Source organism: Pinus tabuliformis, chromosome 3_1 (assembly GCF_031772625.1).
Source record: "Pinus tabuliformis cultivar Carrire ecotype Pingquan chromosome 3_1, CPIR1, whole genome shotgun sequence".
NCBI lineage: Eukaryota > Viridiplantae > Streptophyta > Pinopsida > Pinales > Pinaceae > Pinus > Pinus tabuliformis.
Genome location: NC_142301.1, coordinates 169622837 through 169637107, shown reverse-complemented (window position 1 = coordinate 169637107; position 14271 = coordinate 169622837). Strand labels below are relative to the sequence as shown.

The 14271-nt window shown below is 40.3% G+C and overlaps 1 protein-coding gene across 1 annotated transcript in view; it reads right to left on the bottom strand.

The window, feature by feature from the left end:
* The window catches only part of LOC149186335 (ubiquitin carboxyl-terminal hydrolase 3-like), a 110740-nt gene extending 96885 nt beyond the window's left edge, over window positions 1-13855 (bottom strand). Inside the window, exon 1 of the mRNA XM_089410967.1 lies at window positions 13372-13855. Within this exon, the coding sequence (XP_089267093.1) occupies window positions 13372-13494 (123 nt within the window). The 5' untranslated portion in view covers window positions 13495-13855. The remainder of the gene's footprint in view (window positions 1-13371) is intronic.
* Between the last annotated feature and the right edge of the window lie 416 nt (window positions 13856-14271).

Below are 14271 nucleotides of genomic sequence, written 5' to 3'. Positions count from 1 at the left end.
CCCTTGACTCTTCCTTCCCCTCCTCCTCCAACCCCTTCCTTATTTTATCCTCTGATGATCCTCAGTCTGATCAGCCATCTCCGGATCTGATTGAACCCCCCTTGATTTCTTCGACCCCCTCTCAGCCCCTCATTGATCCTCCCCCCCCCAGAACCACCAGAAGCTCTTCAAAAGACATTGGCGCCTCCAGTGATATCCATAAGAAACCGGGACCAGGAAGAAAGTCAGCCAAGCAGCATCGGGAAGAAAGCACGCAAAAGGACATAGCCCTAGGGATCCAAACCCCTATGGAATCCTTCATTACAGGTTCACAAGAAAAAGAAACAGCAGGTAAAGATCATGAGAGGCGAGCACCTCCTCGCTCGAACGCCTCATGATGAAGCTTTTATCTTGGAACAGCAGGGGTATGGGGCACCCCTCAAAATCAGCTGCCCTACGAGATCTTCTTCAAACAGAAAGACCTGAAATTGTTCTGATACAGGAAACCAAGCAAAGTCAGAGCGAAATGCAAATAGTTATAGATGCCCAAAAAAATTTCTCAGGGGCCAGTAGCAACTCCAGAGGAGCCTCTGGAGGAATCACAACTATGTGGAATAAGCAGTACTGGGACTGCAAATCCTCTGTCCTCAATCAAAACTGGGTTAGGACCAATCTTATCAACAAGGAAGAGAGCTGTGACTTCATCATTTATAATGTCTATATCCCCAACCATTACCGGGACAAGGAACAATGTTGGAAAGAACTGAAGGAAGAAATAGACAACGAACAGAACTCAAATGTTATTCTCGCGGGAGACTTCAATTTAATCCTTCATGCGAATGAGAAAAGGGGGGGCACCTTCACCTCCGATCCCTTCAGAAGACAGATGGAAGTGATAATGGCTGAACATGAACTGCTGGATATCATCCCAAAAAATAGGAAATATACTTGGAACAACAGAAGGTTGGGGCCAGGCAACATTATGGAAAGGTTGGACAGAATTTTGGTCAATGTCTCCCTCCTCTCCTCCTTTGCTGCCGGCCACACCAAAATTCTCAGTGTTACAGCCTCTGATCACTTCCCCATTCTCTTAACGCTGGACTCCCAAGCTCATTTGGGACCAATTCCGTTCAGGTATAATCCTCTGTGGAGAGACAACGATGAGGCCGAGGCTATCATAGAAGCAACTTGGAAGCATCATGTTGAAGGCTCTCCAAATCACATATGGGAAACAAAACTTCGAAACATAAGGAAAGCACTCAAGGATTGGGCAAAAGTCAGCTATCAAGAGCCAGAAAAAATAAGGAAAAAAATACAGCAGGACTTGGAAGAGATTCATAAACAAATAGAGGACCATGGATTAACTCATCAGCTGAAAAGTAAAGAATGGGATGTTCAGGGACAGCTAATTCAAATCAAGAGAGCGGAAGAGATTAAGTGGAGAATCAAATCAAGAGAATTATGGTTAAAGGAAGGTGATAAAAATACGGCATACTTTCATAAGCAGGCCACTGCAAAAAAAACAAGGAACAATGTAAACACTATAATTGACAGCCATGGCAGCCAGCATAATGACCAAGAATCCATCAAACGAGCTGCCTTCCTCCATTATAAATGTCTCCTCACGGAAAACCAAGGAGACGCTGACTATTCGGCGCTCCTTAAGCATCTACCGGAAAAAATCTCTCTTGAGGAGAATGACAGCTTAAACAGTGAAATAACAGAGGAGGAAATCAGAAAAGCCATTTGGACTTTACAACCAGACAAGTCTCCAGGTCCAGATGGGTTCCCAATAAATTTTTATAGGGACCATTGGCATTTGATAAAAAAAGACCTTGTTAAAATGATGAATGGAATCCAAAGGAAAAAGAAAATGGGGGGCTTCACAAACTCAACTTTCCTCGCCCTCATTCCTAAAGAAAATCGCCCCACTTCTTTTTCCAGATTTCGACCTATTTCATTGTGTAACACTTCCTACAAGATCTTTGCAAAAATTATAGCAGCTAGGCTCCAGCCCCTTCTCCCTTCCCTCATATCTGAAAATCAAGGAGGCTTCATGTCCAACAGGCAAATTCATGATACCATCACCTTGGTCCAAGAAGCTATTCACTCCAGCACTTCAAGGCAGGAGAAAGGCTTCGTTCTTAAGCTTGACTTAGCCAATGCATTTGATCGAGTAAGACACTCCTTGTTTGCTGTCTTGAGGAAAATGGGATTTAATTCTGCCTTCATCAGCACCATTGCTGCTTGTATCTCTGGCCCCTGGATTTCGCCTCTCATAAATGGCCGCCCTTGCGAAGCATTTCAATCCTCAAGAGGGTTAAGGCAAGGTTGCCCTCTTTCCCCTTATCTTTTCATCTTGATGGCTGAATCTTTTAGCAGCACCCTTGAACACAACAGAAGAGTTGGCCTCATCTCTGGTATCAAGTTTGGAAACGGAGTGAAGAATATCAACCACTCACAATTTGCTGACGACACTCTGCTCATTGGAGGGGCATCTACTACTATAGCAAGGCGCTTCAAAATCCTCCTCGATCAATTCATGGCGTGCTCAGGGGGAGAAGTCAACTTTCAAAAAAGTTGTATTTATGGATGGAATATCTCCAATCAAACAGCTCACAGCATAGCCAACATTTTTGGTGTTGCCTACAAAGCAACCTGGGACCACTTCACCTACCTTGGGATGCCGGTCACCATGGGCTCTCTAAAAGCCACTACCTGGAATGAAATAATAGACAAAGTCAAAAGGAAGGTCCAGCAATGGGGAACTCAATGGCTCAACCCAGCAGGCAGATTAATCTTGCTCAAATCAGGTATTTCCTCCTTACCTCTATACCGATTCACTCTTTACCAAGCTCCTGCCTCTTTTCATTATAAGCTGGAAACTGCCCTCCGCAACTTTTTATGGCAAGGAGGAAAAAAAGAAAAAAATAGATTCAATTTGGTCAATTGGAAAAGCGTAATTCAATCTTCAGATAGAGGTGGGCTGGGAATTAGAGCCCCCAAAATTCTAAACCTCGCTTTTGGGATCAAAATGGCTTGGAGATTAATCAATGAACCAAAAGCTTGGTGGAAACAGGTCATTGAATGCAAATATCTCTCTGACAATAGGCAAAGACTCCTTGATATTGATATTCCCAGTAGAGATTCTACTAAAATCTGGCACCTCTGTAAGAAAGCAATTCCCATTCTCAGACAAAATACCTCAAAGATTCCGGGGGGAGGGAGCAGTATAAATTATGCCACTGATAAGATAATGGGTTTCCAACCTCTAAACACAGTCGAAGAAACCATTCCCTTCATTCTCTATCTTAACAGCAAGGGCATTCAGAGGCTGGATCAAATTTCAAAATGGGATGTTGACACAGGAGCCTGGACTAGCTGGGAATTTCCAGCTATTCCCCCAAACTTAGAAATAAGCTACCAAGTCCTCCATAAAAACCTTCAGAACAGAGCTCCCATTAAAAAAGGAGAAGCAGATGGATTTAGATGGGACCCCACGGGCTCAAGCTACACCATCAAGTCTGGCTACCAATTCATTTGCAACAGCACTTATCAGATTCCTATATGGAATCAATGGAGAACAATATGGAAATCTGAGGCAATCCCCAAGGTCAAATTCTTCATATGGCTGCTGTTAAAAGGCAAAATCCTCACTTCTGAAAATCTAAGAAAGAGAGGGATACATGGACCTTCAATTTGCCCCAATTGCTGCTCAGCAGAGGAAACCATCCACCATCTATTCCTTGATTGTACCTTCGCGAAGAAATGCTGGATCAACTTGTCCAACTTGGGCAATATAACTTGGCAATCTCATCAGAACATTGCAGAGGCAATTCAAGATTGGAGAAGGAACTGCCCTTGGAAAGATAAAAGGAGCAAGATTGTCAAAAGAACTTGGGATATCATACCTCACAACCTACTATGGAAAATCTGGCTCACAAGAAACAAAAAAATCTTCCAAAACAAAGAGAGTAATGTATGGAAGACATGCTACAAAGCTCACCTCTTGGCGCAGGAGACAATTGCAGCAAAACACTCAGGGACAACCAAAGCAGCAGATTATTCAGTTGAGGAGAGGTCAATGATTAGGCATATTCTTGACAGTCCAGGACATCAACAGAGTATACAGAGAACTGACAGACAGCATCAAAATCAGACCAGGGAATGGGAAATCAGACTTCCAACCCAGGACTACAAGAGGTGGATTCAGAGTAACAATTGCCCAATTTTATACTTTGATGGCGCCTCAAAGGCCAACCCAGGACCAGCAGGCGCAGGAGGTGTCATCATAGATGAATTAGGAGAAGAAATTTGCAATTATGAATGGAGTCTTGGAAAAAAAACAAATAATAATGCAGAGGCCCTAGCTCTCTATCAAGGGTTGTTGCAATTAAAAAGCATGGGGATCAGAAAAGCTCTTGTATTTGGAGATTCCTCCATAATCATTGGCTTCATGAACCACAATCGGAGATCACCAAACAGCAACCTTCAGCAACATATCCAACGCATCAATCTCCTTCTCAAACACTTTGAAAAAATCAGATTCTACCATATCCTTCGCACGCTCAATGGGGAAGCTGACAAACATGCGAATAACGCAGTTGGAAATCCGGAAGGTGCGTTGAGGCACAATAACAGAGATACCTTCCAGCCTCTGCCATGACACAGGCCAATCCTGACATTGCCCAGGCTCACAGATCCAGCAAGTGTGTGACGGGCATGGCTTCAACAGCTTCAGGACACTTGACAGAGAGCATGAAATGCATAAGTAGTCACATTCAAGCATCGATTCAAAGAACAACTTACATCCCAAGAAAAACCAATCAACTCAGCGAAGGACGGAAGATCGAATACACTGCACCAGCAAATCGCCATCGAGATTTAGGAAAAGATCTAATCAATTCAGAGGATCCGTCTCCTGTAATACACTCAGGCTATTGTTGGTTTCGCTCCATAAATACGGGCAGAGGAAAGCAAAGAATTACCATTCATTGCTTTGCGCAAGAGCAGCGACTCTGGTTTGATGAAGGCGCTCTCGTCCAGAGTCGAAGCCGAAATCAGTCTCTGGTATTGCTACTCCCTGCTTTGTTTATCTCTTCACTAATCCTTGTCTTGGTGTTTTTCAGGAATAGTCTCTGTGGGGAGGCTAGTATTACTGTTCCATCCTTTCTTCACTCTCTGTTTTCATTACTTCTCCTCTGTTGGCCGCCTTCCATCTTCCAAACTTGCCCCTACAGCACGCCCCCCTCGGGCCCATTCTCCCTTATCTTCAGTATTCTCCCTTCAAACTTGCGCGCCATCATCCGGCCTCTTTTATATTTCTCTTTTTTTGCTCAGAAAGTGATCTCTGCTAACACGCCCCCCTCTGGTCCATTCTCCCTTATCCTCAATTTTCACCCTCCAAGCTTGCGCGCCATCATCCGGCACTACTTATACTTCTCTTTTGTCGCTCAGAAAGTAAGATCTGCTGTCTTTCTTGACCGGGTCTTCCAAATCAGTCTGCAAATCTTTTCTAAAATCTTCAAAATCCTCACCGCCTACTGGACCTTTTCCCCTTTTTGCTTCATCCTCTCCATGGCACGCAGTGAGGACTGTCTGCACTGTGCAGACCTTCAATTTGAGCTGGAAGAAATAAGGACCCAACAATCACTGATAGAGGAAAAACAAGGGCTGCTTGCTGCAAGGCTAGAAGAGCATGACAGGCGTCTCGATGAGCACAGTAGAAGACTTTTTGAACAAGATCGCATCAACACGGAGAAATACAAAGCAGAAATTCAGCTCTTCATGCACAGGGTCTCCTCTCTCCGAGACCAATTCGAGCAGCTCTCCAATCGCTGTGGCCATGTTGAGGAATCGCTCGCCATTCTGAAATCCTGGATGGACAAGCATCCCAATGCCACTAGCTCCTCCAGCGCAAACCAGGGAGTCAAAGATGAGAATCCAGAAGAATCAACAGCGAGACACATTCAACACATAATGATCGATTGAATGAAAGTCAAATGCATCTTTTTGTTATCCTCTTTCATCAGAATATATACTAGTACCATCTCTAGCAGTAGTAAGGAAAAAAGTAGACTAAGGACCAAGGGGGCAGCCTCATTTTGTGAACCCCTGGTCTCCTCTCAATCTGCGAACTTTATGTACAAAGAGGGATTTAGACCCTCGTTTTTTTTCAGAAGATAATACATAGCAACCGACTTTTTCAAAAAAAAAAAATAATCACATGTTCATCATATAGTTGAAAGTAGATGTAGTCATTTATAGAACTTTTAGAGACATGCTTTAACATAACATCATCAAACTTTTAATACCATTTTTTCAATGACTACTTCAAGCCATGTAATGACTTTTGTATTTAACACCCAAGTTCTTCTTTTACCTCGACCTCAAGCTCTTCACATTGCTCAATGTAAATCTCCTCACAATTCTCCATGCAAAAACATTATATTCATATTCATGATCAACATCAAGATCACATACTACACAAATGCCAAGAGCAAACTTATTGAAGCCATCTTTGCAACAAGGGAAAATGTCGCATCCTAGTCAATACCTTCAACCCGAGTACAAACTTCACCCAAATCAAGCTTTAAACTTCTCGACAATGCCATCTAGTTTGTGCTTCTTAAATACACACTTGCAATCAATGAATTATTGTTCTTTAAGAAACCTCAATAACCACCATGTTAGGTTCTTTTCCAACAAATCCAATTCCACCCTTAAAGCATCTAACCACTTTCTTTGATCCTTAATATATAAAGCATCTTTCTTACATGTCCTTTGATAAATTGTTGAAGCCCGTGATGCGAAAGTAAGATAGTCATTGAGCGTCCTAATTACTTTGAAAATTGTTGAAACAATGGAAAGTTAGGTTGTTCACCAATTTCGACATCCCTATCTTCTTCATCAACCTCCTTGATATCAACCCTTAGGTTTTTCGGTTGGCTATTAGATTTTCCACTAAACTTCAAAGCCACTATAAATTTTTTAGATTCACCCTCCAAGCGCATTTCCTAAGATGCCCCCCCCCCATCATTGAAGTCCGTATCTTTTGAATCATGGAAGTTTCAAGTTTCATTGGTATATCCAACAAGATACACCTTTTGCCTTGTCATCAAAATTTGCACCTCTTCAACCTAGGCATTAACATGTATATATCACATCCAAATAGTTTAGATGAGATACAAATGGTTTCTAACCTAACCAAGCTTCTTCTAGGACAATTACCTTTAGTATTGTTGTCATCCATCGTTTCCTAATGAATGTTATTGTCTAAGCTTTTTCACAAAATGAATTGTCAAGGCATGTTTGCTTGTGACATCATGCACTTAACCTTCTCCTACGAAATAATATTTTCCCTTTGCAACTCCATTTTGTTGTGGCGTGTATTGGGTTGACTTCTACCTAAGAATAACTTCCTTCTTACAAAATAGTTCAAGCTCATTCATATAATGTTTCCTACCATTTTCATTCCACAAGATTTTCAATGTCATGAATGTTTGTTTTTAAATGCAAGCTTTGAAATCCTTAAATGTGTCAAAGACCTCATACTTTCTCATTAGGAAATACACCCAAGCTTTATTAGAGAAATGACCAATGAAAGTGACCACTTACTTGCTCCTTCTGACACCTTAATCTACATATGTATATATGTATTAGCTCCGAACATTTTCATCTCATCGACCGATCAAATCAAAGGCACTTGTATGTTGCTTTTTGAGCTAAAAACCCTCAAAGAACCTCAAATTTGAATTAGCATTAGGTGTATCACTCTGGCCATCTCCTTCTAGTTCATTTCCTACAACGCCTAAGCTAACACGTACAAGTCACCAATGCTAGAGGGAGAGTGTGCCAACCCCTATTTTCACTTCGTCAACAACTCCTCTTCTATTGAAGTTGAGCTTCAATCTATTGATCCCTCCTTGATTTTAATGCCTGCAAACTTGGTTTCACAGTTTAACTTTACAACAAAATTTGCTAATGTTGTCAACAAGCACTACAATGTTTCCTGACATTTTCATTCATACAATGTTTCTACCATTTTCATTCCACAATATTTTCAATGCCATAAATGTTTGTTTTTAAATGCAAGCTTTGAAATCCTTAAATGTGTCAAAGACCTCATACTTTCTCATTAGTAAATACACCCAAGCTTTATTAGAGAAATCACCAATGAAAGTGACACCACTTACTTGCTCCTTTTAACACCTTAATCTACATATGTATATATGTATTAGGTCCAAAATTTTCCATCTCATCGACCGATCAAATCAAAGGCACTTGTATATTGTTTTTTGAGCTAAAAACCCTCAAAGAACCTCAAATTTGAATTAGCATTAGGTGTATCTCTCTGACCATCTCCTTTCGGTTCATTTCCTACAACACCTAAGCTAACACATGTACAAGTCACCAATGTTAGAGGGTGAGTGTGCCAACCCCTAATTTCACTTCATCAACAACTCCTCTTCTATTGAAGTTGAGCTTCAATCTATTGACCCTTCCTCGATTTTAATGCTTGCTAACTTGGTTTCACAGATTGACCTTACAACAAAATTTGCTAATGTTGTCAACAAGCACTACAATTTGTGAGTGTACCTAGATGCACTCCTTTAGCCACAAGCTTTCCTCCCTTGGTCATTATGTTGTACTTCCTCTGAAACTTCACAAAAAATATAGTGTTTATAATCTTGTTGATTGTAAGCAAATTTCTCTTCAAACCTAGTACATGGTATACAACAATAAGATAAGATCAGTATATTAATGTCCAATAAATGACCACGAAGGTAGGTTAATGAGACTTATAAAGTACAAGAAGGAGGTGCAAAAGCATCTCTTATCAAAAACAAGAAGCATGCCCACAAAGATAACTACAAGCTAAAAATTATACAAATAGCTAATAAAGAAAACTTTAACAACACCTTAGTCTAACAACCATCATAGAAAACTTTGACAACACCTCTACAAACAATCCAATGACAAATATAATCTCATAAATAGATGCTCCCTCCATCAACCTTTTGATATTTAGAGAATCGCTCCCTCTTTGGAATCACATGTAGACTCTAGAGATGCTTCTATGTCAATGAATCATGACTCTTTTACAAAACGTGTTCTATTCCACACAATAATGTTTTTTCAATTGATACGCTTTTCGTCTCTACAATTCCTAGTGAACTTACTTAGACTAGGTATTATAATCGTGATTTTTCACTTATATACTTTGTACTGAATCATTTGTACTTTTGGTTGACTTCGTGCAAATTCATTGATCACTCACCAACTTTATTATATTTTCCTAAAGACTTGGTCCCACTCTCCCCACAATTCTTATTCTATATATAAATAATACAATGAAGAGATGAGATTGTCATAATCTTTTATCCACTATCAGATTCTACCATCAAGTCTTGACTCTTTGTTATTTTGGATTTATTCTTATGTACCCCCTATTCTTCTATAAGCTTGTCTTGAAGTATAGAATCTCTAGTCCTTTTGACCAAGTTTGGTCTTTTGAGGACATTAATGTAGCTTTCAATTTCAATTTCCCTTTCTCTCAAGATCATTTAATCTCAGCTTCATCCAAGCCTAACATCAAAGATTTATTCTCTACCACAAAATGAGGACTGTTTTGCTTTCATTACAATATTGTTGTTACATCCTTGCTAATGGTTAGGAATCATTCCTCTCATCCATTCCATTGGCAAGGACTCTCTCTCTCCCCCTCTCTCTCCCTCTCTGGGCAAACCCCTCCAACCATACAATGGCAACATGGTTCAATGAAATTCACAGTGAGGACTTCATCAGATGCATTTAGGCAGAAATTTTAGAGCATCTATAACATCTCTACATCAGCATCACTTGAACAGGTGTCTTCTTTTGTTAAAATTGGCAACTAGGGCCAAACTCCATGTGGGTCATCTTATTAATGGAAGCTGATATTTTTCTTGGATCCCTCTCATCGAGAGGTGTAGGATTGATCTAAAGATCATCCGATTCTGATAAGTATTCATGGAGATATGAATTTATTTGTGTTATGGGACAATATGACAAGGTCGGCTAGCAACCAAATAAGCCCCACTTGTGCTCAACGTTTTAGTATAAATAGAGGTGGCCTCAAGTCATTTCAACACACTTGGGATCTCTTCCTCTCTACTTGTCTTTGGGTTTTAGTAGGAGGAGAGATCCTAAGGGATAACGTTGCCCTAATCCAAAGGGTAGAAGCCGAAACTGCTGGGAAAAGCCAGAATTGTCGGAACTGCAGGGAATAGCCGAAATTGTCCGGAACTGCCGAGAAAAGCCGAAACTGCCGAGAATAGCCGGAATTGTCGGAACTGCCGAGAACTGCCGGGAAAAGCCAGAACTACCGGGAATAGTCAAAATTGCTGGGAATTGCCGGGAAAAGCCGAGAATAGCCGGAACTGTCGAGAAAAACCGAAACTACCAGGAATAGCCGGAACTGCCGGGAACTACCGGAACTGCCGGGAACTACCTGAACTGTCAAGAAAAGCCGGAACTGCCGGGAATAGTCAGAATTGCTGGAACTACCGAGAATAGCCGAAATTGCCGGGAACTGCCGAAACAGGCGGGAAAGCTGACGCAGAGGGCAGAAGCCGGAACTGCCGAGAACAGCTAGAATTGTTGGAACTGCCGGGAACAGCTAGAATTGTCGGAACTGCCAAAACTACCGGAAACTGTCAGAACTGTCGGGAACAGCCGGAACTGCCGAAACAGCCAGAGCATCTGTCTCCGAAGGAGAGCAACATGCAAGGGACAACTAACTAACATTGGGACAGTTGTATGGTACTTATCAGCAAATACACCAAGCATGCAATGTTATAGCTAGCATGCAACAGCAAGCATGCAAAGGACAACAAGCATGCTAGGGACAACAAGCAAGCAAGATGCATCCAGCACATAGGTCAGTATGGCAACATGGTGCAACAATGTCACATAATGCGATACAGTGATTGGTACAGTGATGATTAATGAAGCATGATAAGATGCAGCATAGTGATGATGGGTGCAGCATGTTGCAACATGATGACAAAATGCAGCACAACGATAGGTGAAGGAGTCACCTTGGAGAATCAGTTGAAGCAACAAGTCTTCAACTAATCTCATGTATCATCTTCTTAGAGATGATCTATGCTCTTATCTAGATAAGTCAAAGTATTGACTTCTGTTGTAAACGTACTATCTTTCTCTCCCTGCTTAACTATTGAAGAACATATAAGAAGAACTAATCAAGGGTTTCCCCACATTGGGGTTTGTCCCTGGCTAGCGCCACATCTTGTGTCCTCTTGTCTTGGCTTGTCTTCTGCGATTTATGTTTATGTTCTATCTACAATTTACTTTAATGCAGATGTGATTGCCAATCTGGAAAAGATATTGAGCTAACTATGAAAATTGAAATAAATTGCTCTACGCAGTCGCATAGAACATACCTAAAATTAACATCTTTCCTCTTAATTGCCTTTGGAGAAGAGAGTTTCTTTGATTGCTTGCACATTGTTTGCTTGAGAATTATTGTGTTTATTTTCCTCCTTGGAGTTGTTTGTGCCATGTGGAAAGTATGTTTCATCTCTGCGACTGTTTCTTTATTAGATGCTCACCTCAATTAGATAGGGAATAAAGGAATTTAGGTCTTGGATAAAAATTAAAAATCTCAAGGTTCCATTAATCGTTTTGCTTGATGTCAAGTAGATACTCATAGAGGATTGGTTAAATGTGACTGAGAGCCTCCCTTCTCGGTTGTACATGAACTCCTTTTGTATCTTGTCTAAACACTCAGCCTCCCTCCCCCTACAGTTACAAGTGGCGACAAGTAAAATTCAAGATAAATCAATGTCGATAGAATGTACAAAGAGAACAGGTGGCACAGATTAAAACAAGGAAACATATACATCAACACCGGAACAAATGCCTGCATTTAAGTTACAGAAGGAACATATCCATTAACACCGGAACGAACCCTACATTCGTAGGACTTTCTTCGGCCGTGCTCTCCATATTGCTTAGGAAAACATGGCCTTATAGAAGTGAAGGCCTGTCCAAAACTCATTACCTGGCCAAAATATACGTGACCACTGGTAATATGAAAGTGTTACACCTATTAGGTCTGGAATCTGTAATTAAACATGGCAATCTAGAATTAAAAGGCTCATACGCCTTACTTTAAAGTTCAAAGTTTAAAGTCAATTGTAGGGTTTATGGGAACTGATGTAAACTGCATACTATTTTGATGAGAAAACCCACACTTCGTTGCAATAAATTAGCTGATGATAACCGTGCAAATTTGCAAAGTGATTGGATATAGGGTCTTCATGCATGTCAACTGGCAAGTGGTGCACAGTCGTTGTTCGCACATTGCAATATCAAAAAAGAATAATTCTATATATTTTACAAGAACAGCTGATCTTGCAGGATACAGAGTTTCGAATTCGCTAAAAGAATTCTAGATGCAGCGATACCTAATATCAATTCATTGCCATAAAATTGTTATTAACATTACATCCCATTATAGGAAAGCATAATCCACAGTCATAGGTCTGAGAACTTTAGTCCATCTTGAAAGTAAAAATTAATAAGTTTACAATTAGGAAGGCATCACAGAGACAACAATCAATTGTAGGGTTTATGGGAACTGACGTAAACTGCATACTATTTTGACGAGAAAATCCACACTTCGTTGCAATAAACTAGCTGATGATAACCGTGCAAATTTGCAAAGTGATTGGACATAGGGTCTTCATGCATGTCAACTGGCAAGTGGTGCACAGTCGTTGTTTGCACATTGCAATATCAAAAAAGAATAGTTCTATATATTTTACAAGAACAGCTGGTCTTGCAGGATACAGAGTTTCGAATTCGCTAAAAGAATTCTAGATGCAGCGATACCTAATATCAATTCATTGCCATCAAATTGTTATTAACATTACAGCCCATTATAGGAAAGTATAATCCACAGTCATAGTTCTGAGAATTTTAGTCTATCTTGAAAGTAAAAATTAACAAGTTTACAATTAGGAAGGCATCACAGAGACACCAATCACATTCAAGTAAACCCAGAAATCCAATCGACAATTGGGTTTGGTCTTCCAATTTTGGAGTGCCAATTGCAACTCGGCGTCAATAGTTCAAAACCCACACAATTTAAACCCTAATACCAAAGATGGACTTTCCTGAGCTCGTGTCCTTGAGTTTACTGAAATCGGCAAGGGGATCGATTCATCAGTAGGTATATAAAAATTTTACTGGTTTAAATTTTCCCGAGATTGAACGCAAAAAAGACAAAAATAAAAATAAAACCCCACCGAAATTTGCAACTGGACTTCCAGAAGTTCCATAATTTAAAGCCTTCGATGTGAAAACCTTCGACTTCACACCTACCTGAAGGACACTGTTGCAATAGCAGGTGTTACCGAAATTTTCAAGGCCAAAGTAGCGCTCGCCCTCCGGAAACTGATCTCCCAGTGCCTTTTCCAGTCTTGAGCCGGTGGTTCCCATGACCATATGCTCGCTCTCGCTCTCGGGCTCTGATTGTTGGGGTTTTGTCAGGACTTCAAAGATCGGATCTTTAAGCCCACGAATTACATGATTGTCAAGATATTATACTAACTGCCATTACAGTGCCTTGCATGTCTTCCAGCAGATCCGTCTGCCTTTCAAAATTTCAGAATACCTGCGGACTGGACAAGAGGGAAAAAAATGTCTGAAATTCAATGCACAACTGCCGCTGAAATAGCCGGGCACGCTGGGTAAAGGCAACCACTAAAGTGATGAGTGGACTTGAGAGAATGCGCAAGCGAAAGGCACATGTGGAACAAAGCTCAAGTGCTTAACAACGAGATGCATGCGCTCCTGAACATAAGATGTCATTGCTATCTCAAATTCGTGCGGACTTAAGGGGATATGCCACCATGATGCATGTTATTAAAAATTAAAATTAAAATTTACTAAAATAAATTTTGCCTTGGATGAATGGTTGGATTCTTTGAGGTGTCATTTATGGTTGAAGTTGGCTTCATGGTTAGGATGATGATTTACATTTAAATTTTATGTAGCATACAACTTGCTCCATATTATTATTATATATTTGTATAGTTTGACTCATTAAGTGTGATTTACTTGGTTAAGCTCTATAGCTTTTCTATAAATAAAAAGGTGTTGAAAAGGGTTGTAAATGGAAACGAATTAAATTTATATTTAAAATAGTGATTTATAAATTGTTATTTATTAAGTTTGCTAATTTGAAAGTTATTTGAGTATTTAAAATTTTAAGTAAATGTG